The sequence below is a fragment of the Cyprinus carpio genome, chromosome A11 (genome assembly GCF_018340385.1).
Source record: "Cyprinus carpio isolate SPL01 chromosome A11, ASM1834038v1, whole genome shotgun sequence".
Classification (NCBI taxonomy): domain Eukaryota; kingdom Metazoa; phylum Chordata; class Actinopteri; order Cypriniformes; family Cyprinidae; genus Cyprinus; species Cyprinus carpio.
This window is the reverse complement of record NC_056582.1, coordinates 22,033,485-22,060,647: the sequence shown is the minus strand read 5'-3', so window position 1 is coordinate 22,060,647 and position 27,163 is coordinate 22,033,485. Positions and strand designations below refer to the sequence as shown.

General features: G+C 36.4%; 1 protein-coding gene and 1 long non-coding RNA gene across 2 annotated transcripts in view; one reads left to right on the top strand and one right to left on the bottom strand.

Moving 5' to 3' along the window:
- LOC122146634 overlaps positions 1-13,786 on the bottom strand; it is a 29,756-nt gene extending 15,970 nt beyond the window's left edge. Inside the window, exons 1-3 of the long non-coding RNA XR_006161174.1 lie at positions 13,626-13,786; positions 11,738-11,948; positions 9,362-9,471 (exon numbers count right to left, since the gene is read on the bottom strand). This is a non-coding gene — a long non-coding RNA (uncharacterized LOC122146634). The remainder of the gene's footprint in view (positions 1-9,361; positions 9,472-11,737; positions 11,949-13,625) is intronic.
- A 29-nt stretch (positions 13,787-13,815) lies between these two features.
- LOC109051933 (wingless-type MMTV integration site family, member 4) lies at positions 13,816-26,626 on the top strand. Its single transcript, XM_042766795.1, has 5 exons — positions 13,816-14,345; positions 24,465-24,700; positions 24,787-24,918; positions 25,784-25,926; positions 26,008-26,626. The coding sequence occupies exons 1-5, from the start codon at positions 14,269-14,271 to the stop codon at positions 26,476-26,478; spliced, it is 1,059 nt and encodes a 352-aa protein (XP_042622729.1). The 5' UTR covers positions 13,816-14,268; the 3' UTR covers positions 26,479-26,626.
- Positions 26,627-27,163: the final 537 nt, after the last annotated feature.

The following is a 27,163-nucleotide window of genomic DNA, read 5'->3' as shown; positions in this document are numbered from 1 at the left end:
CAATTGAAGACCTTGAAAACTTTTGACAAACATTCTATTAATCTTACTAGAAGAATGTTTGTTCATGACTTTGAGAGAACCTTTCCAGAACATCAGTCAAATTCTGAGAATGTTCTCTGTTGGCTGGGTAACTGGGTCCTGTATTGACAATTATCAAACAGTTCTGTGAACTATTCAGAATCTTAATGAATCAATGAATTACTGAATCTAACACTGAATAAAAGAGAACAGTCTCTCTGCAGATTTCTCATAAGCAACAACAGGAGCTCTCAGAGAAGCATTAATAACTAGTTTTGTTATGCATATAACCATTCATGGCTTGCATCCATGTCAATCAAGTCTCTCTGTGGCACTTCAGAGGGTCCGATCTGGCCGAGAGCAAAGACACACAGCCTCACCGTCGGTGAGCTCATCCCTCGACCCATTCCTCTCTGATCCCCCTTGGCACCCCTTTCTGATGGTATCTTAATCTTTCCTGTGAACGAAGGTCTCCCACCTCCCCTGATGGGGTCTGTTAAAAGGCCTCTGCTAACCTATTTTGGGGACAGCGGTGCATATGGTTTCAGAAGCCTGATGGTATTTCTAACCTCATTGTTGACTCACAAGAATTGCATTGAACCCACGTCCCATGGCCGCATTTTAATAGGGAATGGAAGTGCTGGGTTGTGTCACATTTCCACAGGACTCCGATTCCACTGGGAATTCCAGAGCTATGAACTAATGTATCAGGGACTGTGATCAAGCTATTGTGGGCTGCTGGAAACTAGCGTGGTCTGGTCTAATGGCTCTAGCTCAAGGCTGGTAACCAGAAGGTAGCCGATTTGAGCAACAACGGGCCACCATTGTGCCCTTGAGGAAAATGCTTAAAGACCATGTGAAATCAAAACTGACCATATACTCTCAGGTACAACGTTTCAGGTCTTATTATGCATGATTAATCTGAATGTAATTCCAAAATGTAATATCTTACCACTGGGATGCATTGAAATATGGTTAAACTTGACCTTCAGCCTCCACATCCTGGTCAAAAGTTTCCTTTAAAGTTTGTGCTGGTGGCGTTTCACAAGCTGATGAATTCCTGATGGATAAAATCAAGTCCTGCATTTTCTCTCACTGAATATATGATTTCCTTTGGAAATGTGTTACATTATGGAAGTGAAATGGGTTGCAAATGCCATTTCATGTTGACTTTAAGGCCTAGGTTGCAACTGCTAAATGATTATATAATGCATGAACAAATGGGGTAGACAGCCTTGAATATTCCTAATATAACTGGAAAATTACTATAAGATGCCAGATTCTGTTCATGTGCATTTCAACAGTGCTGATAACACCAAAGCCTTACTATAAAAAAAAAAAAACATATTTTTTTCCTTCAAAAAAAAAAAAAAAAGTTTGTTAATAGATAAACTAAATGGATGATTTATGAAAAAAAAAAAAAAAAAAAAAAAAAAAAAAAAAAAAAAAATGGTTATTATATATATATATATATATATATATATATATATATAAATTCAATTCAGCCTTTTCTAGACAGACAGTTATCTGCAGGCCAACAAATGAATAAAATGTTTGATGAACATATATGGATGGACAGTTCTGTTATATTTGTGTAAATAAATTTTAATTAGCAATATATTTTTGTCCAGTTTGGTATATTTTGAAATACATTCAATATATATATATATATATATAAATAATATATATATATATATATATATATATATATATATATATATATATTAAAATTCAGTATATAAATCTTTGGTAGTATGCTGTAAAAACGGCTTGTTTACTAATAGAAAATGCCATTCATCAAATTCCCAGATTTGTGTGATTGTGCGTCTACATATGTGTGAAAATGGCAGTAAATCTCATTCAGTTGCAGTGAGGTGAACTGAAGGGTTATTCAGTTCAAAACCTGTGGGTTAAAAAGAAAAGCATGAGCATAATGAAGCCCAGATGCTTTTCAGAACATACATAACCAGCATATGTTGTGTTTCGGATGCTGGTCCCCATTATGGGATGCTGGTATTCTTGTGTCTGGTATACTATTTAGCAACCCAAACACATGCTGATGTCCACACCAGGCTTCTTAACTAGCTTAACCAACAAAAGTTTCAAAGCTTGTTTACAACCTTCACCTTCTAGCCATTTTTCCACCATCTAGAGCAGGGGCGTCAAACTCAATTCCTGGAGGGCCGAGTTTTGTTCCACACATACCATGTAATTTTCAAACAACCCTGAAGGACTTGATTAGCTGGATCAGGTGTGTTTAATTAGGGGTTGAATCTAAACTCTACAGCGCTCCGGGAATTTAGTTTGACACCCTTGATCTAGACAATAACCAAACTAGCACTAACAATAAGCATAAATCTTTGAGGATCAGCATGGAAATTCATTGTCTTTTAAGCAGGGCTCAAGCAAACTAATCCCAATTTAATTTTTACATTCTCATACTAGCACAATATCTATTCCTCCACTGAGACATTTAGGTTCCTGCTACAGACATGTTTCAACTAAAGCTCTTATTTCATAAATTCTCTCATTTTTGAGCCTTTCTTTTCATGTGAAGACCAGAGATAATCCTGATAGATTGATTGATCTCATTAACTTGGATTCTTGTCTCATTACTCATGAGCTGATGCTGAATCATACACTTCAAATAATCCATTACAGCAACAGTGATAAAATATGACTCCTTGCATTCCTAGAAATGCTCTCTGCTCTCTGCTCTCTGGTCGTGTGTTTCTGATGCCGACCCTCCTAAAACTTCCTAACGCTGCAGCGTTGAGGCGTTATGAGGTGTGACACGCAGCTGGGGCCTGTTCTCTCAGAAATACGGTCGTGTGTTTCTCGGATCATTGGGTAAGGGGATATAATAGGGGGTGTTGCGGGCACGGAGCGCTCGCTCAGACACAATCAGCACCTGTTCCCTCCCTGATCGCTATAAGCTCAGTGTGTAATTAATGGATGTTCTTGCTTTTCAGAGGGCTTATATTATGTTTACAGAAGTAACAATAACTCTCTTTATCATGTCATAATTCAAAATGGACTTGCATACACATAGCGACCAAAGCTACGTCTAAATTACTGTACAAGCTGAGCATCTGAAACCTGCACAGTTTAAATTTACAGGAAAACTGCCAGCTGTGCCAGAAATTCACTGTAAAAAAATACAGCAATATTTAAATAAAGTGAAACTGAAGCCATCAAACTTGGTTCATTGTTTATACTTCATAAATGTATGTAGAACTATATGATTTAATGTTCTTATACCAGCCTACTGTACCTAAATTACTTGAATATGATTTGAACTTAAAAATCACTTATAATTAACAAAACATTGCAGATAGTAACAGCATGACTGCTAAAACAGGACAAAAATTTACCAAACTAAACAAAATCCACATCATGTACGTGACATGTACAATAAATGCATACATACGATAAAAAAGAAACTAAAATGTAAATACATAAATAAATAAAATATAATAAATAAAAATTTAAAATGAAAAAATATATAAGTATAAATCAATTGCATAACTGCTTAAACAAAACAAAAAATTACCAAACTACATAAAATCCACACCATGATCATGTGATTAAAGAAACGTTTTTAATGAATAATTAAACAAATCAATACAAAATAATAAAAATATATATATAAGTATCGCATTCATACATACAAGTAAGAAATAAGTAAGTCTCTTTGAGAATCTTTAATATAAAATAAATAAATAAATAGTGAACTATAATACGAACAAATGATGTGTCAAGCAGGGACTAGGAACATCTGTAGTAGTATTTATTACCATAAATTATAAGGTGGATAATTTTACTTACATCTAAATGCACAGTTCAATTACATGAATTGTTAAGTAATATAGTTTTTCTCAATATCCATATGGTGACTTGTATGGTGAAATTAAGCAAGTAACATGCTTTTATAACTTTTTACACTGTGTACAGGAGAGCTGGGAACCAGGAAACATAGGTCACAAACGTGTTAATTAGTGAACTCGAAGTGAATGATATACTGTAACGCTGATGGCATTGAATATGAGGGGAACAGAGACCTGGGGGAGGGTTGAAAGCAACCTCTGGCCCTCACAGCATCACAAACACTGAATAAAACCCAGTCTCAGCGCAAAGCTTGTCTTAATCATTAATTTGACAATGTGTGTGAACATCTGCTTGACAGCACTTTGCTGACATCCAGTCTGAAAAGCATTGTTGTTCTCTGTTACACATTTCTCTAAAGCTCCCACCCAGAACCTCTTGTCAATTGACGGCAACACAGGAAAAAGTTTAGATGTGTCTTAGATGTTTTTTTCATTGCAAAAGTTAGGTAAGTTAGGTAATATTACCGCACTATTGATTTAAATATTTCAACAATTAGTAGTGCTTGCTAAAGCTAAGTATTAAACTTCTCCCACTATGTGTGTGATATTTGTATATTGTAATTGTTGTTTTAATGAAGTGTGAGCAGACATTATCAAGTATGTCACTCACTTTGCAAAAAACTAACAAAAACACATATTGAGAGTCCAAAAGCATTCACTGCATGATTAAGCCTATTAGAATGCAGTTAAAATGTTCATATAATAGGCAAAATAAATCCTTGGATGGGTTTTTGTTATTTATAAGATATGATATATAGCACACATACATCATAGAGACGCCTATTTGACATCTTCAAGATGTATTTTTAGAGTGTTTTCAGATGCTTTAACAGACATCTTGCAGACATACCTGTGCTACCTGGGAAGTTTAGTAATATCTCAAGAGCAAGAGTGATGTTTTCCCGCTCTTGCCGTTAAATGTAAAATATTTGCGACTGACGCTATTGGGATGGTTGTCAGTGTATTTGCAATAAGCAAATAGTTTATGATGGTTACTTTAAACAGCAGTTTGTTTAAAGCAATGTAGTAAATTTTGTCACATCCAGTAATGATTCACTCACATACATTTTGGTTGCTGGATCATCTCAAAGATCGAGCTGCAAAGGTAATGTCCAAAAAGAAAGTCCTTGATTTCACCTGAAGTGATAAAAATATGAACATGCACAATCATCTATGGTGTTTCTAGATCTATTTTTTTTTACACATGCAAATGTAATTTCCACAAAGCGCCCAGTGTGCAAAAGGCAGTGTGAGAGCACTGACTGATGCCCTCAATTGAGTAGGATTCCAGCTTTTTGTTATGGGCGTCCCTCAATCCCATTCAACTGGCGTCTCTTTTCAGGGGAGCTCTGTGTTAGGGATGCTCTTTGGAGCCACTGACTCCCCATTGTCTGTCGAGGGGCCCTGCTGTCCTGCTTCTTTGTTATGACAGTTGGACGGCCTTTATACAGACTAAATAAGATAACTCAGCTGTTCATTTGAGGGACTAATGCAACACCCCCATCAACCCCCCATCCAGCATCTACAGAAGCCCTTAAAACCCCCCAAAACTGCAGGCCACACTCTGAGTCTCAACACATTGAACCAGCTCAAGAAACTACACCAGTGGTTCTCAACTGGATTTGTTTGAGGAACCAGACTTTATATTACATGCTGATCAAGGGCTAAATGTAATCCATATTTAATGCAGTCTGGGTCAAAACTCCCTTTACCTTGTGTAGTACCTACCAACCTGTCAGTATTGGAACTGACCTACAGTACAGTAATTTAAGCATCTTCTACTAGATGTCACTGTGAATTTGTGGAATCTTTAAAGTCAACAATAAAGTTGATCAACTTATTTATTTATTTTCTGTCCTAATAATGCAATATATGATTACTTGAATTTGACTGAACGGCCCACCAGTTGAGAACCACTGAAATATAAAACAATGTTTTACAGCTAGTTTTCTGACAACTCGGTGTCTCCTAATGGCATTTTGAATAATAAAAAGTTATGTTATGCATTTAAAACATTCAGTGTCACAGCCAATGGTGAAAATAGTTCACCCTATGGGACAGAAAAATCACAATAAAACATTTTAAATATAATTTACATTTTTCTCTTACCTTTCAAAAGTTTGGGGTCAGTAAGATAAAAATAATATATATATATAATATTTTAGTTCAGCAAGGATGCATAAAATTGATTAAAAAAAGAAAGAAAATTGACAATCTTTATTTTAATTATTAAATGCTGCTCTTTTGAACTTTCAATTCTTCAAAGATTATATTGTAATAATAATTTTTTTTTTTTACTGTATTTGTGATCAAATATATGCAGCCTTGGTGAGCATCTTCCAAAAACATGAACAAATCTTACCAACCTCAAACCTTTGAATGGTAGTAGTGTATGTTTAAATAATTAATATTTCATTATTAAAAGAAATTATCCTATTTCTTTATATTTGTTTCTACTAGACAGCAATGAGATTAAATCTGAGATCAAGTGGAGAAAACAGTATCCTCACATTCAAAAGACAAAAAATCTCAATATGAACTCCAACATTTCTCATTTTCTTCCATGAATAAATGATCTGATCTATACTATCAGCATTCATTTCACAGCTCTATACTCTTACTGTATGTTAAAAATCGACTTATTTGAATCTATTTAAAGCTGACATTGTAAAAGAAACATCTGAGACAATGTACATTCTTCAATAAAACATACCTCATTGGGTCTGCAAAGCAATGAAAGAGCAATCTGTGTAATCTGCATAAAATACTGTTCACGCATACGGGACATAACATTTATACACAATTCTTAATGTCTACATGTGCTCGCGTCTCATTGTTGCGGCTGTTGCAATGCTCATACGCAACTGTCAGATTATAGTTATCATTTTACGCCATTAGCATTCCAGCGTTTGAGAGTCTGGTCTCTGGTAACAGGTCCAGCGAGGCTGTGAATGTGTACGGACGGCTCTGCTTAAACACTGCTATCCCTGACCCTGACACTGAGGCTGACCATGGACTAACATTTACTCTACATCACCCATCCTGCTGATTTCCACCTTAACCAGAAAGTTAATACAGAAAACATCCTGACGGGACAGTGCACATATAAACAGATAATGGGAAAATTCAGGTGAAATGCATGTGCTTTGCATGTGAAAGAGAGGATGAGAGTTTCAAAGGAAGAAGTTCGATAAAAAGAACAAAACCAAATTATGTGAATGGACTATGGAGAGAGGGGCTTTACAAAATAAGATCTTCTTAGAAACAGGAGTGAATTTCTGTGTTGTTTTAATTCTGCGCTGGTCCAAAACCCTGCTGTGAGAGAGAAAGAGTTACTGAATAACCCAGCTCACCACTCATCTCCTACAATCTCTCTAGGACTACTGACCCCTGGATGCCCTAACCCGAGTTTAGAGGTCACATCCCCCTCTTTCGTTATCTCTATTTCATTCTCACCAGCGTTCGCACATGTACTATAATGCTACAGGTTCATATGCATCAGAAAGTCCTTGTATATGTTATGTTTATGCACATTTAGCAGTAAAGTACTAAAAGACAGAAATGTAAGTAGAGCTAAAGAATCTGCCATTGAAAAACCACAAGACCCTATTGATCACTCTTAAAAATAAAGGTTCTTTATTGGTATTGATGGCTCTATGAGGAACCTTTAACATCCATAGAGACTTTCCATTCCACAAAAGGATTTTTAGAGTACGGATGCATCGATCCGATACTTAGTATCGGTATCGGTTCCGATACTGCCATTTTCTGCCAGATCAGGTATCGGTCAGACAAGACCGAATCAAATCTGATATTGTGTGTATACTATTCTGTGTTATTGTTAAGCCCCATGATAGGCACGAAAACATTCTAAAGCATCATAAAAATTTTCGTCATCCTCCATTCATCATTCAAACTGTGTGTCACGTTCAGTTACGACAGTCAAGAAGATGAAACTCTCTCCAAGATGATTCAATGTTCCTATTATTATACTTGATCTGTAGATAAAAGTCAATGGTTTTGCCTAAAAGGACTTAATCTTGCTGCAGTTTACTGCAGTTTCTAAATCATGTTATTTTCCACCAGGTGTCTGTTAGGCCCAAATGTGGCCCAAATCTGAATTTTTTTTTTTCTCACATGTGACTCAGATCTGTTTTTTTTCATGACAGTGTGAACAACACAAACCACATGGAATCTGATCTTTTCAATTCCCATTTGTGCTACTTCCATATGTGGTACTAAATCTGATACAGGTCAGACGTTTTGCAATGCGATCGCAGTGTGAACAGTCATATCAGAATTAATGCGACTTTTACGTCACTCTAGATCAACATTCGTCACGATTCTGCGCTCAAGGGAGTCACTTCAAGATTTTACATACCCAAAGTTATCAAGACAGTTGCGAAAGGTAGTCAGTGGAAGTACAGTGACGTGTCAGAACTCATAAGTATTACAGTGACAACTCTATATACAAGCAAAACATGAGGGCTCGTATCATAAAAGTTTCAAAACTTACATCCTTGTCTTTATTTTTCATATTGCTTGCGCATAATTTTGCTGGCTTCTGCGGCAGATCACACTATAAAAAAACACATAATTGCTTACTTTATGTCCTCTCTCTGCAGGGGTGCCGCTATGGCTTCTGGGCCCCCTGAACAGCATATTGGCCTCGCGATTGAGTTCTGAGGGGGTCCCCCTCAGTAAAAATTGCGTTCCGGGCCCCTCCTTGTCGGGCCCTTTGAATCATCCTAACCATCACCCCCATTACAGCGCCCCTGCCTCTGTGTTTACTTCCATATGACAGCATGATGCCAAGTCCACCGTTTTCCCCTGGAATTGGGCTACTTTTTCATTGTTGCTGCATGTTGTTTTTCAACACCGTGGGTTAAAGCAACCCCACTAACGCAATATTTATTATATTTAGGTTTAGGATGGTAATTAAAAAAACGAAAGAAGAAAATAAAGAATGGGGAATGGGGTTAAAATGATCCCAGACATCACCAATTGAGTCAAAATGTGCACAGGCATTTTAAAAACTTTGCAACACAAGATGTGCATGTTTATGAATTTGTCTAATACTTTTAGCAAAAGTCAAGTCAAAGATTCAAGGTTTTAAAATATAATTCTAAATTTTTTTTAGAGAAGTCAAAGTTGCTTTGGGGTCAATTTGATAACAGGAGGGTTAAAGTATATTCAAACAAATTCAAAACAATCATTTTAATCATATTATACTGTTTTTATTTATTTATTTATTTTTGTTTCAAATAAATGCAGCCTTGGTGAATTTGTAATTTTTCTATTATGTGAATATGTTCTGTATTCTTCTAGTTGGCTTGTTGTGGTCATTTGAAAAATGTTTTGGAATCCAGTATTCCAGTAATACAAACAGTCTGGTCAATATTGACTGAGGATGCTTTTATGTTTGAAGGCAGTGGGGGAAGGAGAACAAACTTAACCTGTTGTGATCTGAGATATAGGAACCTGTAAACACTTTCACTCGAATGTCACCCATGCTGTGCTCATCAGGAATCAGGGTGTCCAAGGGGAAAAATTGCCAGGATCGATGCTAGGAGCAAACACACACACACACACAGAGAGAGAGAGAGAGAGAGAAAGACACAGAGAGAAAGAGAGAGTTGTCATTAACTGGCAAATAAATAAATGTAGCACATTAATTATAGATAAAATTACTGTAATATTTGAGAAGAAAAGGAGCTTGGAGTGATACAAGACACTATATGAAAAATATGACTTTGCACTGATGCAGAAACAATATTCACTCAGAAATTAAACATGATATTTTGAAGTAGAAAGACTGAAAGAGTATTTTAATAATCCAATAATCTTTCAAAACTTAAAAAAGAACAAAACATTTTTTACAGTGTAGAGTGCTAAGATTGACCAATCAGAATCAAGTATTCCAGAGAGCTGCATAATAATGAGTGAAATGATTAGTAATAAGATTGAAAGCATCTTGCAACACTTCTAATGCTGTTGACTTACTGACTCACTGACTAAATGTTAATCTAAATGTTTTCTGACAGTTATTTTCATTGGCTAAATTGCTTTTTTAAATCCAGTCTAATCCTTGCGGTAGCAGGTGTGATGGTAGGAGGCCGGAAAAGATCCGTAACCATAATACTGCCATAACTCACAGTCAACACAACACGAAGGGGAAATGTTTATGGTACCCAACGCTCTGTGTAAATGTTAAAGGGGTTCGGCGCACCACCATTAACATGCCATTGGAAAGCCGTTTCCTTGGCAATGGCTCTGCAAGCACAAGCTGTATAAAATCTGTTTGGGTTGGGAATGCCATTGTGATCAGATATATGTGCCAATCCATGTTACCATGGAGGGCGGGACCGCTCAGGAACGCCTTTTCATGACTAAGTCCCTTTCTTCCCCTTTCCCAGGAGTCATTCATTCTGGATTTAATTTATCACAGACAGGGATGATCAGATCAACCTTCTGTTGCCTAACCTCTGCACCTCTCTGCTCACTTCTGACTAACTTCAACACCAATGGCCTAATTCTAGCCAGCTTGCTTTGGTCTGAAAAGACAACAATATATGTATTCCTGTCAAAGAAAGCAGATCTGATCAGCACCCTTAGATCTGATTTTAATTTGGGCTCGACGTCCTCTCTTGAACTCCACACAGCCTCAGCAGATGGGCCACAGATACTGATGTCATTTCCTGGATCTTTCCAAAGTGAACAGTAAAACACAACAGACCCCATAACTCTTTCCATGTTCATTTCGATTTCAAACTTGAAGCTTCTATTTAAAAATAAATAAACAAATAGAGAAAAATGTATTTGTAGAAAGGTTTACTGAGGACATCAGGTGTAATACAATGTTGCGTTGACCTATACTGCTTTAGTGATATGGATTATAAGGTTCACATTAACGATCAACAATGTATTAAACCAACGCAATGTGGTTGGCGCAGACCAATCCCTATCCTCATTGCAATTGAATTGGTGGGTTTTTGTTAAATGTGAGCCAAAATCATCACAATTAAAAGAACCAAAGACTTAAACTACTTCAGTCTGCGTGCATTGAATTTATTTAATACACGAGTTTCACAATTTGAGTTGAATTACTGAAATAAATTAACTTTTCCACGACATTCTAATTTATTGAGATGCACCTGTATATATTTGTGTTGTGAAATGTGAAAACAAAGCCTGATGTATAAAGGACAATATCATTTCAAAGCATCTTATGAAATGATAAGCATCAGTCAAAGGAGAAAGAGCTGATGTAGCATAATTTGAATGATTTCAGACGAAGGAAGAGCAAACACTATACAGGAGTCATGCAAAGGTTGCTAGGCACTGAAAGCACTGCAGTCTGCCGTGCAATGACTGTTATGCACTTGCATGTTCAGCGCATACTGTGAAGAGCCTATCCAGACTTCTGCAGTGCTCGCACCACAAGAATGGATTCATTCACTGGTGGCACATGTCTATAATTTCTTGGTCGTAAGTCAGCATCTCTGACTGCCTGTTTATTCACATACACATCTAGAGCAGACATGTTGCAGTACTGGTCTGAAAAAAGACCCAAAATCATCAAATAAAAAATTTTATGAGAGAAACTGGGCATTAAGTGGCTATTACATTGCACTACAGACAAGTTTAGCAGCTACAAACAAGAGAAAATATTCCCAAATCCAAACTGATACAGAATTCGGGACTTATCCTGACCAATCCGCCTCCACTGATTGCGGTTCCAATGCTGCTGATTAATTTAATGGGAAAGAGACAGTATAAGCACAACAGCTGTGAAAAAATCATGTGTCATGTAGGTTGTCTGCCGTCCAAACCTCGTCTCCTTGGCTCCATGCAGTCTTGCTCTCGTTGCTCCAGTATCATCGGTGGCGACTGTGGGGATAACAGATCACACCTCTTTTGTGAGTGCGGGATTGCAAGAAGGCCAAGGCTCAGTAAATCAGTACCAGTGGAGTGCAGAACTGGACAGAACTAGCAACAAGTGTGTCCCGGGTCCAGACACTGAGTCTGAGGTATTTAAAAGGCCTGATGAGAGAGAAATTATAAGAATTAAAATGCATTTAGTCTAAACATGACTGCATGGATGCAGAAAAGTATTTTTTCTACTAATTATAATTTAGTAATGTCATTAGTCAGCTCATTCTAACAGCACCATGCGTGCCCCATTTATGTTCACATGGCTTACTTGATATATATAGCTTATAATTAAATCAGTATGATTTTTTTTTTATTAAAATGTAATGTTTTTATTCAGCAAGAATGCATTAAATTCATTAACAGTGAAGACTTTAATTACAAAAGATATATATTTATATTTCTTATAAATGCTGTTTTCTATTCTTCATGCTGAAAATTCTATTCATCAAAAGAAAAATGCACCATGGTTTCAAGAAAAAAATTAAGCAGCACAACTTTTTTCAGTGTTGATAATAATCAGAAATTTTTCTTGAGCAGCAATTTAGCATATTAGAATGATTTCTGAAGGATCATGTGACACTGAAGACTGGAGTAATGATGATGAAAATTCAGCTTTTGCATTACAGCAATAAATTACATTTTAAAATATATTAAATTAGAAAACTCTTAATTTAAATTGAAATCATTTTGACAATATAACTGTTTTACTGTATTTTTGTTCAAATAAATGTAGCCCTGGTGAGCATAAAAACATCCTTCAAAAATACATAAAATTAAATCATACCACCAATAATCACTTTTACATTGCTAAACATAATTAAACATTATTTGTAAATGTTTTAATGAGTATTTCAATCATTATCATTTTAATGGATTATATAGAATACCAAAAAAAAAAAAAAATAATAATAATAATAATTCTACCTAAATTCTGCTTTAAATAATAATAATAATAATAATAATAATAATAATAATAATAATAATAATAATAATAATAATAACAATAAAAACAATAATAATAAAACCATAGTTTCAAACCAAACCAAAAAAAAAAAAGGAGTGTGAAGTTTTGGATGTTTTGTATGGTAAGCAAGGTTTGAAAGAGAAATGCTCTACATCGAGCTGTGGCTGCATGATTTAAAAATTAAAAGATTGATCAGAACAATCTCTAACACTGAAAACCAGAAGCCAATTCAAAAATCAGCCAACCCCAGCCTTGACTACAGCATCAGTTACTGTTGCTCACTTTCTCCCTCTGTTGGTGAACAGGGATTCTGAATGACTCAGTCAAGCACTTGTCTGTCAATCCAGCAAATTTGCAAGATAAAAACAATTACAAATAACATTTACCAGTATAGAAAGATGTTTGTGGTTTCCAACTGCATATATACCATGTTAAACACACGTGAATTTATGATGGACTGTTGCTGTGATTATGCTGACATGAAACGACTTAAAATGAAACCAACACGACTGATTTCAGCCTACTGTTCTATTACGAAGACAAACCTGGTTTATTTGTCTATGAATGCCTAATAAATCAGATTTTATCTTTGAAAATGCTGTCTTAAAGTGACTCTTGTAATCTTCATTCTCATTCAAATGCCAACTACATATTACAGCATTAATAATAATAACAACAATAAGCCATAATCTGTAGTCTATTTTTGTACAAAGCTGTCAAAATGAAAATCCTATAAATAGCATCCTAACCACAAAGTACTTGCGTTTGGGGTCACTGAGGCCAGGGAAAATACACCTTGCCAAAAGCATAAGCGGTTATACCTCGAGCACGGCGAATAGTTGCTGCATTGAGTCCCTCTGGAGAACTCTTAAAAAATAAAAAATAAATACTTGGCAGCCAAGAGCAAGAGAAAACATATATGCATGCACTAAACCCGCCTTTATCTGCTTTCTCACACATCAAAACCTCCCCCAAACGACGCGCCGCCCCTACCAAACCCTTCAGGAGTAAGTAAATTCAGCATTCCCTCTCAGACTCAGTTCAGAGTGGCATCTACAGGGGTCATCAAACGGAGCTGAACTTCACGTTTAGATGAATTAACTGCACGCACAGGACCGGGTCTTTCATTTAGACTCAATTTACTGGCGGGACCGCGCGTGGTTTATCTTTATCTGATGCTGCGTAAAAGTTGACCGTGGAAACCGCTGCACGCGCTTGGAAGAAATCGCATGGGAGGATACCGCTCAGTGTGATTTTGCTGCCACTACATAAACTATATTGAGCACTTGGGCTTGTTTATACAAGGAGGCAAGAACTGTTGATCCGGACAGACCTGCTTCTCGTCCAGATGGATGCGCGATGATGGATTCATCGCTTCTCGATGCAACTTTTCAGCGCGGTGCACTGATAAACTTCTCCTGAGGATTTTACACCAGCGACCTTTAACTGAATTATCCTCTCAAGATGTCATCGGAGTATTTGATAAGGTCGCTGCTTATGCTCTTTCTAGCACTCTTCTCCGCCAATGCGAGCAACTGGCTGTAAGTGAATACACTTTCTTCATTCATATGTGATGTTTTGACGTCTGGGTTTAGGTCTGTTATGACAAAGTCAGTCAGATTCCCCGAAAGCAAATGCTTAGAATGTCAAATGCAGCCTGTGAATCACAAATCTGAAATTAGGAAACTAAGCGAATTTGTGAATAAGAATATAACCTACTTAGATTACATATCTTAAAGCTTAGTTTTTTTTTAAAAGCGCAGAACAAAACATGTGGAATCTTTGTCCAAGTTGTCTAATGTAGCCTTTAATCAAAAAGAAACATCTCAAACCATGCACTGTATGGACAGCACAGGATATAAGGAAATGAAACCGGTTATTTGGAGACTTTCCGTTCATGTGCACTTGGCACAGCCGCGCTTGGCGCTGGTTGCGCGCAGCCTGGAGATTAACGCATGAATATGACAGCAGTAACATCACTCTTTATCATACTCAAAGTGTTGAAGAGAGCTGTATAAATGAATCACTTATGGCAATTTGGGATTACAGCAAAGAATTCATAAGCGAATGATCTGATTTTGATACTTATATACAGTAGCTAAGAGGTTTGGCTATAAGGACATATCAAGATGTGTGCATTTCCAGGTGTTTAGAATAATTTATCTGTATCCTAAGGGCAGAAACAGCACATCATTTAATCTATCCAGATGCAGTTGAGTTTTTAGATGGAAGAGTGTTTTTAACTTAAAGGCGTGGTGACAGGTTTGGGGCATGCACAGACAAGCTTCACACTTAAGGAAAACCTCCTACCTGTCTACAAAATATGATCATTCTGACAGGAGCTTGTACACGATTCCAACCCCATCTCAGGACAGGTATTAGCAAGTAGCCAAATAGACATTAGACAAGTTTTCTTTAGCGAACAGAAAATGTGAATGCTTCGAGTTATATGAGCAACACGTGGACATGAAGCTGAAATGTAGTCTATATGATCCAGAAACACTTTAAATATTATTTATAGGAAGACAGTTAATTAAGCTTAAATGTCATAAAAATGTGACTCCAAGTTTTGATAAGAACTGTAAGGTTTAAGTCTATGGTTAATTTGAACAACAGAGAAATATAGAACAGAGAAAAATATTGCTCAGTATGACAACTGACAATACATATGGCGAATTAAAACATTTCAGTAAATTTTGTTGCATGCTTTTTGATAAAGATCATCTTCAGGCATATTCCTGAGGTAAATCATCTTCTAAGAAACATAGCAGTCTTTAGTTCAAATGAAATAAACAGTGATTTCGTCATGACTGATCTTAAAATGAGATTTAGATGCAAGGTAAGATTAAAAAAAAAAATACATTTTTTTATGTTTTGTCTCACTCGAATAAAATAAAATCAGATGAAAAGTATGACTGAGTACACAAACTTTTTCTGTTTTGTCTCCTGTTTGTTGCATATAAGTTGCCTGTGAATTATTGTGGAACGAATCTTAAAAATAAAAGTTCTTCAATGGCTTTTCTGTAGTAGGTTTGGTTCAGCACAAACCTCTTCAGAGATTAAAACATTCTCAATGTTTCAATAAAGGTTCTTCGGATCAGTGTTTTGGCTTCTAAACAATTGCACATAACAAAACACCAGAATACAGACATTCTGAAAACAAGAGAATAAAGGTTTTGTGGTGTTTAAAAAGTATCAGGCTGTTAGCCATTTGTAGCTCTAATATGAATGTTTGTTTTAAGAGTGTGCGTTGAGTAACAACTTTCTCCTGGTTAGTCAGATACTCTTTACTCAACAGTCATAATTAAATGTTTTGAAGCACAGCCGAGAGCTTTTCATTTGAGAGATGTGTGAATGTATTATTCTTGAGCACATCCATCAGCACCTGTATGGAGGGTTGAGGTGCAGGTGCAGGTCATGAGAGCAGTTGTACTGCACCTGCACATCTTCAAACCTCCTTCAACAGCTTCTGCTTGTTCATGCAAATATAAGCTTACATTGCTTTATAAGATTTTATGAATGACTATTTGCAGTTGTTTTGTATTAAAATGCCAGGAATGAATCATTAATTAGACACTATAAATAACAGATGGTAAAATGTTATTAAACAAACTCTTTTCTAAATAGTTGATCTTAATCCTTATTCTAATGCATTTTGACAAGCAATGATTTTTGCTTTTATCTTGCTTTGGCGCAGTCAGCATACTGCTATTGATCAAACTTCAAAATCCTTAAACTGAAACCAACATTTCAAATTACATCCACCAAAAGTTCAGTCTGTTCCAACTTAGTGTGCTTTTTTTTTAACTGATCAAACAGTTTCACTGTTGCAGATGAACAAATATCCTTCTAAAAGAATTTGTAGATTTCTACTGACAAATCCAGACTCCATCCAATCTTTAAAGAAATAGTTCACCAAAAAAGAAAATCTGCCTACCCTCAGGACATCCAAGATATAGAGCTTGTTTGTTCATGGGAACAGATTTGGAGAAATTAACAATACATCACTTGCTCACCAATGGATCCTCTGCAGTGAATGGGTGCCGTCAGAATGAGAGTCCAAACACCTGATAAAATAATCCAAAGTAATCCACGCGACTCCAATCCATCAATTAACGTCTTGTGAAGCAAACAGCTGCATGTTTGTGAAGAAAAACAAATCCAACATTAAGGTTTTTTTTTTTTTTTTTTTTTTTTTTTTTACTTCAATCCGGCTTTTGGTTAAAATATGAGTCCTCTATGCACAATAATGCTTTTCCAGTGAAAAAGTCATCTTGTCTGAATCAGGAGAGAAATATGCACAGATCAAGCACCGTTTACTACAAAAACAGTCTAAAACAGTTCTAAACAAATATGTGGGTGGAGTTTGATGTGAGAGGGGTTATTATGAATTATGGAAGGCACGGGTAGATTTGTTTCTTACAAACATGTAACATTTAATTTCACAAGACGTTAAGTGATGGAGTTCAATCATGTGGATTACCTGAGGATTATTGTGATATTTTCATCAGCTGTTTGGGCTCTCATTCTGACGGCACCCATTCACTGCAGAGCATCCATTGGTGAGCAAGTGATGGAATGCTCCAAATCTGTTCTGATGGAGAAACAAACTCATCTACATCTTGGATAGCCTGAGGGTGAGTACATTTTCAGCATATTTTAATTAACTATCCCTATTCTTAACTATTCCTTTAAGTATACAACCTACATAAGGCCTATGCAACCTTCTTTTTTCAACTTTAAAATTTATCTTGATGAATTTGCCTTTTCTAGTTTCATGATGCAACAATTTCAGAAGTAAAGAAAGAATTGCACTGTGATGTTTTTTGAGATGTTAAAGTTACAGAATGTTCACTAACGCACAACTCACTGAATATAATACAAAACCATGCAGTTGTCTTCGCTTGGGAAGTGACACAGTGTTTCCCATTGCACGGGATGGAAAGAACAGTGGTTGAGGCGTTTGCACAGGACGGTCAATAAATAGTTCACAGCTGATGAGCAACATGAGAAGAGAGAAACCTCTAATGTGAAATATATCCTGGCGCCGAGTGCTGATAACACAAATAACACCAGTGACAACAGCGTAATGAAGCTGTAAAACCTGTTGTCACATACCTCCACTCATACAGCAGCCTATTAAAAGGTTAATTTGATAAAAACAGGCAACTTCCATCACCACTTTCATCAGTCAACAACATTTAAGGTCTTTGCTCTTAAAAATAAATTGCAAAATCCCCATATGGGCCTGTCAACACCTAAACAGAACAAGAGTCAATCCCTCTGCTCTGTACACCGAGTACATTTCCTCCAGCTTCTTGTCAATCCGTCTTCAATTTAACAGACTGGCGTTCTGGTCACACAAGATGTTTAGGATGATTTTTAGACCTCAGGTGCAGGAACGTCTCTGAAATGTATCTATAAATAGTATATACTCATTTATTTCTTGAATTGATGCAAATTATTTACATAACTAATCCCTTTTCATTTGGTTTAAAGGCATATATGATACAAACCGTCTTGATTTGTAGAAGCAGACACTCATATAAAATGAATTAATCTGTATAGATTAGATTAAGTTTAAATTTAGATGTTCAATGCACCTTTTTGTACCTCTCTGAAAGTCTGAAGTATTTTCATGATGTACATCTGGTACATATTTAATCTGCTAGAAGAGAAATCAAAATGATATAAGCATTATTTTTTATTTATTTTTTTCTTGGACATGGAATAGGATTAATATGATTGATTGAATTCAGTTAATTGTAGTGCTAATCTTTTAGTATACTGTCAATAGATGAGATAACACTGCCCTCTAGAGTTAAAGACATCCACTAGACCTGCAGATAAGCATAGTGTTAATGCAACTAACACTCTGTCCGGAAGCTCTCACAACTTAAAGCAAAAGAGTGAATGACTTTTTGGTACATGAGCTGTGAACAGTCTGCAAGACTTAGAAATACCAATGAATCACTGAGTTTTTGAGGAAACAAGAGCTGTTTATCAGAGAAAGACTGTTGTGCAAGAATGACACATCTGTTTTTGAAAACGTCATATTCTGTGATGGTTGTTTGATTCACATTTTGGCTCCTTTGTGTAGGACATCTTCTTGACTGTATTTTTAATGTTGTGAGGAGAATAAAAGTGTGACTTTCATCATCTTTAGACTACATTTCAAAAAATACAATTTTTGTTCAAAAATACATTTTATTCAGCAAGGATGCATTAAATAAATCTAAATTAATTTATAATGCTATAAAAAAACTGTCTAGTCATCAAAAAATCCTGAAATAAAGTGTCATGATTTTCACAAATATATGAAGCAGCACAACTGTTTTTTTGTTTTTTTTTAACAACATTGATGATAGTAAGAAATGTTTTTTGAGCAGCAAATCAGCATATAAAAATTGATTCTGAAGGATCATGTGACACTGAAGACTGGAGTAATGATGCTGAAAATTCAGCTTTGCCATTAAAGGAATCAATTATATTTTAAAATTTATTATAATAGAAAACAATTCTTTAAAAATGTAATAATGTTTGACAATATTTTACTGTATAGTTAATCAAATAAATTCAGCCATTGTGAGCATAAGAGACTGGGGGAAAAAAAAAAAAAAATCCCAAAAGGTGTATTTCAGCTAACAGTTTGCTTTGTAGAGTTTAACAACAGAGTTAAAGAGGGTAAACTTTATCATTTAACTGAACTGTGCACGTGTGTTTTAAACATTTTGGCTCCCTTATATGTTCTTACTCTGCCCATGTTTTAAATGTACATCCTTGAAAGTGCAGAGTTTTCTAGCGTATTTCATTAACTTCTCAGGTGATATCAAAGGTGTGACCTACATTATTGTTGCTAGAGGCAATTTAGTAGTCGCTGGATATTGGTAGGGGCATGTCCCTACTAAATTCGGCACCCTTGGTAAGAAGTGTGTGAGCATGCAAAACTCACCAGCTCAGTACCTTACTGGTTGCTGAGGTGTTCAGAGATTGCTGGCAGGTTTTTGATATCATTACTTTGGTCCTCTGGGTGGTTGCATACTTAATGGAATTCATCTCTCATGTGAAAATCAAAATTGATTGATTAGAATAGAAAAATTCTGAAGAGCTTAATATATCATTTATGTCAGTGCCACAAACGGTGCAGAACGAGTTTCCCACAGAGTTTTAGGAAAAGTATGAGCAATGCCAACAGTCATGCATTAAAGTAACAGCAATAGGGCTTCTAGTCAAAACAAACTCCTTGGTAATGCTGGCGACATTAAACATCTTTAAATGGAAGTAGCGTTTACTAATAATTGTAATAAAATGGGGATATGTGGGTGAAATACGAAGTACTAAATGCATCAGTTCCCTTAAACTCCCTTAACACAGAATTTATTTCAGACAAACAGCTTTTAATACACAGACATAAGTGCACTGTGACGCACAGCTGACAAATATGTAAATATCAAATATTTTGGTAAACCTCATGAAATTGTGGCCTTTGGACGCCACAGCACGCATGTTTACTTGCTGTCGGTAGCCTGCATAGGTCTGATATTTACTTTCACCGATTTACCACAGAGAGACAGAAAATGTCAACATCCATTGTTTGATTATAAAAAAAAATAAAATGAAGCTTTTTAGTTGCTATATATATATATATATATATTAGAGATGCCACAATTCTCAATATAATATTGAACCATTCGGTACGACATCCACGGTTCAATATGTGCTTCTGAAAGATATTAATAATGTCACAAAATATTTCTATTTCAAATAAATGCTGTTCTAAGGGGTAATCGGATGCTACATGCACTTTTACAAGTTGTTTGAACTGAAATGTGTGTTGGCAGTGTGTGTACACAACCACCCTATAATGATAAAAATCCACCCAGTGCTTTTTTATTTAATCTCATTAAATCATTTCCTCTCTCAAATCGAGCCGATCTCAAGAATGACTCCTGAACGATTGAGGTGTTCTGTTGTTGGATGTAACAACAGAACACCTGCCCCCGATCTACATAAATGTGTATGTTTGCGCTAATAATTTGGGATCCAGCTTTACCAACAGAAGACGTGAGTATAATGTTTTTTAATGAATCTTTGCAAATCACCTTACTAATAATGTGCTAATTATCAAGTTTCAAGATGAATGCGGCTAAAGTAAACAGTCTCTCTGAGAGAAGCTGGAAGAGAGGGGCGGGGTCAGCAGAGCTCATTTGAATTTAAAGGAAACAGCTTGCTCTGAAAAGAGCTGTATTTGACAGGGTAAAAAGGGTGTTGTTTTACACTACAATTGAGAAATTTATCCAAACTATGTTACAGACTTTTCATTAAGACCCATATCTTATTAAGAATCATATCAACTTGTGAAAAATGGGAATCCGATGACCCCGTTAAGAAATGTTTCTTGAGCAGCAATTTCTCATATTAGAATGATTTCTGAAGAATCATATGACACTGCAGACTTCAATAATGATTCTCAAAATTCAGCTTTGCATCTCAGGAATAAATTACATTTAAAAGTATATTCAAATAGAAAATTAGGTATTTAAATTGTAATAATATTTCACAATATTACTGCTTTCACTGTTTGTTTGATTAAATAAATGCAGACTTGGTGAGCAGAAGAGACTTGAACGGTAGTGTTATATAAATTTTATATGTTTATAAGTTGACAGTAGTAAGAGGCAAGCGGATATATAGAGTCAGGCGTGTGTACGTGTCCCTCATTCTCTTTCAAACTCTCTCGTACAGCACGGTTGCGTGCTAAGTCGCGCTTGGCTAAGCCATCTGGAGCCAACAGCGCTCGAAGGCCAGGGCGATGTAATTCAACACAAACATGACACAAAAGGAAGAAGGCACCATGCTCCAGGTGGAATGATCCCGCAAAAACCTCCCAGAAAGCGCAGAGGAAGGCATCTCCCATTCTTTTACAAAATCCCACAGTCAGCTCCCTTTGTTTTCTCAAATGATTAGCAAGTACGTAGAAAGAAGGCTAGAGAGCTAGAACTGGGAAGCAATGAAAACAAGATTCTCTCAAGGTCTCAGACAATCTTTTTCCCAGACAAATATGCAGCGGGCCGTTCTTCAGGTGTTTGTTTGTCAAAATCCCGAGCTTGATATGAGCGCCAGTCTTATGAGTGCATCTGGCACTGATATATTATATTCCAGCGCTAATCCCGCCAGAACGGACGGGCCTCCGCTGCCATTTGGCTGCCAGATTCATTATCAGGTCAGGATCACAGAGCTAATTTACTAGTAAAACAAACAAAAGCTGTAAACACGCATGCAAGAACATGCAATCGTCAACAGATGCTATAAAAAAGAAACTCAAACACCCTCTGAGCAGAATGCATGTGCATCTGGCCGCTGATGTCATGCTTCATCTTTTGGCTGGACAGGAGCATGTTATCAAAGCTCATGAGAGCAGAGATGATGGTCCCATGGACAAGGAGGTGTTTGTTTCTTATCTGCCCCAACCGTGGCCTTCAAAATCAGCTCTTGTCAACAGCAGAGAGGGGTGGGATGCGCCGCTGCCAGTATTTAACTTAAGATGAGCCCTTGAAACCAAGCAGACTTCAAGACACTACACTCTTAAAAATACAGCTACCATTTTTTTTTTTTTTTTTTTTTGTATGTTAATTGCAATTTAATAAGTATGAATTGAAACACTGACTCAAAGTCATACATGTGCATTAACATCAAATCAGCTCAAATCTTTTGTGGTTAACTGCTAGTTAAAAAATGGCAACATCTAAGTCAACTGGTTAATCAGAACTATAATTAACCATTGTTAACTATTACTATTGCTAAATCAACCTAAATACATTAATCTGTATCAACAAAACTACATTTTATTGGTTAAAACTGGTAAAAATAGCTCTTTAAAGGTAACAGTTGCAGGTTATCACTAACAGAAACCCCTAAAAAATCCCAACTTAACAGAACATTAAACACTTACATATCTCTCACTATATTGATCCTGTGTAAAAACACAAAAATAATAATTAATTTCAACATTTATTCTCCTACAGATTGACTGTTTGGCATGCTGGTACCTAGAAATCTGATGCAACTCTTTAATTTTAATTTCAGATTAATATAATCAATTATTGAGTTCATCTGACTTAACTAAGTACAATGAGCTTTTATTAATATTTGAGTGAAATTAACTAATTTAGTTAATTTTACTGTTTATTTTTCTGTGGGGAACCAAAAACGTTTGCAACGCTGTGAAAACCCCTTTTAAAAACCGCTTTCAACAGTGTAAATACTGTACATGTGATTACACTATAAGCATTCCGTGAGTCAGATCCAATCCGTGGTGATTTTGCGGTTTAGCCTTGAACTACAAATCAGATAAATAAACCTCAAGATCTTGCACCTTAATTGAGTATTTACACCACAGCACCTTCAAAGCCATTCTTAAGACTTCCATCCGCAATATGCAATACGCAAGGCGCACTTTTGAATTACCCAGCACTACACCAAAAGACCTTCAGAAACAAATAATGTAAACCAAACCCATCCGTGAGCACACGCAACTCTTTAAATGCATCTGCGCAGACTTTAAACACTCATGACTTTGATCTACACCAGTTCTTGATGATAATGAGACCAAGCTTGGTGTGTACGGATGAAAACCTGTGTAATGTGTTGTAGTATAGGACTATTTTTATAAGGTGCCATAAAGAGATGGAGCACAGCAGACCCTTTAAAGCATTGGTGTTGCCCCGACCCCCTGGCCCTGGAGGTGATGGGTGAAGATAGTCTCTATCCGTCTCTCAACATCACCCTTACCTCATCTGCCCTACAAAGCCTTCCATGAACGTCACAGGAGGGCCACACTGTTTATGTTTGCGCTGTTTATTGTACTGTTTGTGCTATGGAGTCAATGAAAACCTACGTGGGTCACTAAATTAGTGGAACAGTGCATGAGTCAGGGTTATTGTTAACAGACACTACAACAACAACAAAATGAAACAATTTAACTAAAAAGAAATAAACAAAAATAATTTGGATTTTTTTTTTTTTTACAACACTAAAATTCAAAATGCAATAAAATAACCATAAATAAATTTTAATTTAACTTTAAAATTATATAAAAAAAAAATTTACAGAATACATATAATAATAAATTAAATATATAATGTATAATAAATAATATGATAATATATAGCAGTACTATATTTAGAATATATATAACAAAATAAATATATATTATTATTAATTATATATTTATTATATTATATTGTTAATTGATAACTTGTTTTATTTTAAATAGGTTTCTTCATTTAACTTAATTTTATAAATGTATCTTTGTAGAAATTGACATTAAAATAACAAATGCTGTAAATATAATGTTCATTGTTAGTTATGTTAGGAAATTTATTATAAAGTATTGTGATTTAAATATACCGAAAACTAAAACTTAACTTAAACCAAACCAAACCAAAAGTAACAGAGTGAAAAGTAATGAAAAATTACCTGAAATAATAAGTATGTAAAATAAATAAACAACAACAGCAAAAATTATAATATGCTAATATTCCACACATATTTGCATTTTTCTACCAGCATCTAGATACAAAGTTTTTTCTTTACAAATGCCTGTATTATTGACAGTCTCGGAACAATTATTGATTACGTCTCTACTGCTTTGTCCTCAGATATCTGGCAAAGCTGTCATCAGTGGGGAGCATCTCGGATGAAGAAACCTGTGAGAAGCTCAGAGGACTCATCCAGAGGCAGGTTCAGATCTGCAAGCGCAATGTGGAGGTGATGGACGCGGTCCGCAGGGGCGCCCAGCTCGCCATCGACGAGTGCCAGTTTCAGTTCCGCAACCGGCGCTGGAACTGCTCGACGCTAGAGAGTGTTCCTTTGTTTGGCAAAGTGGTCACACAAGGTAAGTAGCCTCATATTTAATTGGACATGAAGCCAGCCCTGCTTAAAACCCTGTAGATACTTAGTGGCTACTTATTTGTGACACAGGTACACGGGAAGCTGCATTTGTGTACGCTTTATCTGCTGCTAGTGTAGCCTTTGCAGTGACCAGAGCCTGCAGCAGCGGGGAGCTGGACAAGTGTGGCTGCGACCGCAATGTGCACGGTGTCAGTCCAGAAGGTATGTGTGCTTTGTGTGAATAATAATTATTGTGAGGATTAATCGCTATGAAACCACGATGAATGATTTTGATTCAATTTGATGGTTAATAGTGCTTATCCTGGCCAAGAAATGGCAAATTAGACAGAAAGAGTCATGTAACTGACATGTAAAGTGATCAGTCGCAATTCCCGTTGTTCATAAGTGCTGTTTATGAACAGGATATGAAACAGATTATACTACAATAATTGAAAAGCAATCTAAAAATGTATTTAAATAATGGTCACACACAAAACAAGAATGTGCTGAGACTAAAATACAGAACAGCAGGGGTTTTCAAACTGTTCTGAGAAAAAAAAAGAAAGAAAGAAGAAAACGTATATATTATATAAATATATTTTATATTTGTTGAGTATTTGGTATTATTGTTTTATTCTGCATTTTAAGAACTGGGCAGAAATAATGAGATTGTGATCTTTTTTTTTATTATTACTGTTTTTTTTACTTACTACGTAGTGAAGATTCTAACATCTAACATTACACTAACAATGGATAGAAAAAATCCATCATAGCAAAATAAAGAATTTCCATGAAATATTTTAATGATTTTCTTCAGTATAATCAAACAGTTTGAAAACCTCTGCAGTAAAATACAGAAAATAATTGAAGACTATTTCATATGATTAACTAAAACTAAATTAAAGCAGCCACATACATAGTTCTTCTCATGGATATCTAGTTCACTTACTAAAAAGTGTCTCAAACTAAATTATAAAAGACATTCTGTGATCTGATGTCACTAACCTGGAAAAATTGCCAATCATGTACCTTGTTTCCATATGGACTCGTTACATCTCTCCATGCTTGAGGGTCTTTATCTCAACAGGTTTCCAATGGTCAGGATGCTCTGATAACATTGCATACGGGGTTGCTTTTTCCCAGTCCTTTGTGGACATCAGAGAACGAAGTAAAGGACAGTCCTCCAACAGAGCCCTAATGAACCTTCATAACAATGAGGCAGGGAGGAAGGTAAGGTGTTTAACACACATCATGCTGAAAGGTTTAAACGATCATAATTTGTTAACAAATTACCTTTCTTTCACAATCCAAGCAATTCTAAACAACATGCGAGTGGAATGTAAGTGCCATGGGGTTTCCGGCTCCTGTGAGGTAAAAACCTGCTGGAAAGCAATGCCGCCGTTCCGCAAAGTGGGCAACATCATCAAGGAGAAATTTGACGGTGCTACAGAAGTGGAGCTGCGCAAAGTGGGCACCACCAAGGTCCTGGTTCCCCGAAACTCACAGTTCAAGCCACACACAGATGAAGATCTGGTGTACCTGGACCCGAGCCCAGATTTCTGCGAACACGACCCCAGATCTCCAGGCATACTGGGCACCGCGGGCCGCTTTTGCAACAAGACCTCGAAGGCCATCGACGGCTGCGAGCTCATGTGCTGCGGTCGCGGATTCCACACAGAGGAGGTGGAGGTGGTCGACCGCTGCAGCTGCAAGTTCCACTGGTGCTGCTACGTCAAGTGCAAACAGTGCCGCAAGATGGTCGAGATGCACACATGTCGGTGATCTTCCCCTCACCACTTTCCCAAGCATTTCATGCGACGGTAGAGGAACATGTCATACATGAGACTTTAAAATATAGGGGCAATATACCCGTGGTCCCAATTGAGAGTATTTTTCTCTCTCCTTGTCCTGTTTTTAATTCAGTGGTTGGTTTCTTTTTTTTTTTTTTTTTTTTTTTTTTTTTTTTTTTATTGCAATCGAATAGAGAGTGAATTTTTAATGTGACGCACACCAGAGGAGTGCCATTGGGATCAGGGGCACATGAATATGGAGAAAGGTCAACGCCTTTTTATTATTAATGCTGCTTTAGGGTTTCATCTTGAAAGATGGACGTCGGACTAACTGAGACATTGAACACTACGTGCTGAGATGCAGTCCAGGTGTACATGTACTTTCCAAGAGTTTTCCATGCTCGTGGCCATTCGTTCCTGTGATGCTGCTTGAATTCAAGAATCACTCACTGATAACGTACAGCGAGTATTAAACCGAGGCCTGCTTTACTAGGGATGCGAACCGACTCCGAACAAGACGGAGTGGAAATATAAGTGTTAGCCAGCTGTTCAAAAGGAGCGCTTCGTTAGTTAACTAGCTATTGATGCAGACAGATGATTGGTGCTGAGCTGTAACCATGCATCTGGCGCGAAACTGACAAACATAAATTGTTTACCCGTTTGGGGTGCTTGGATCA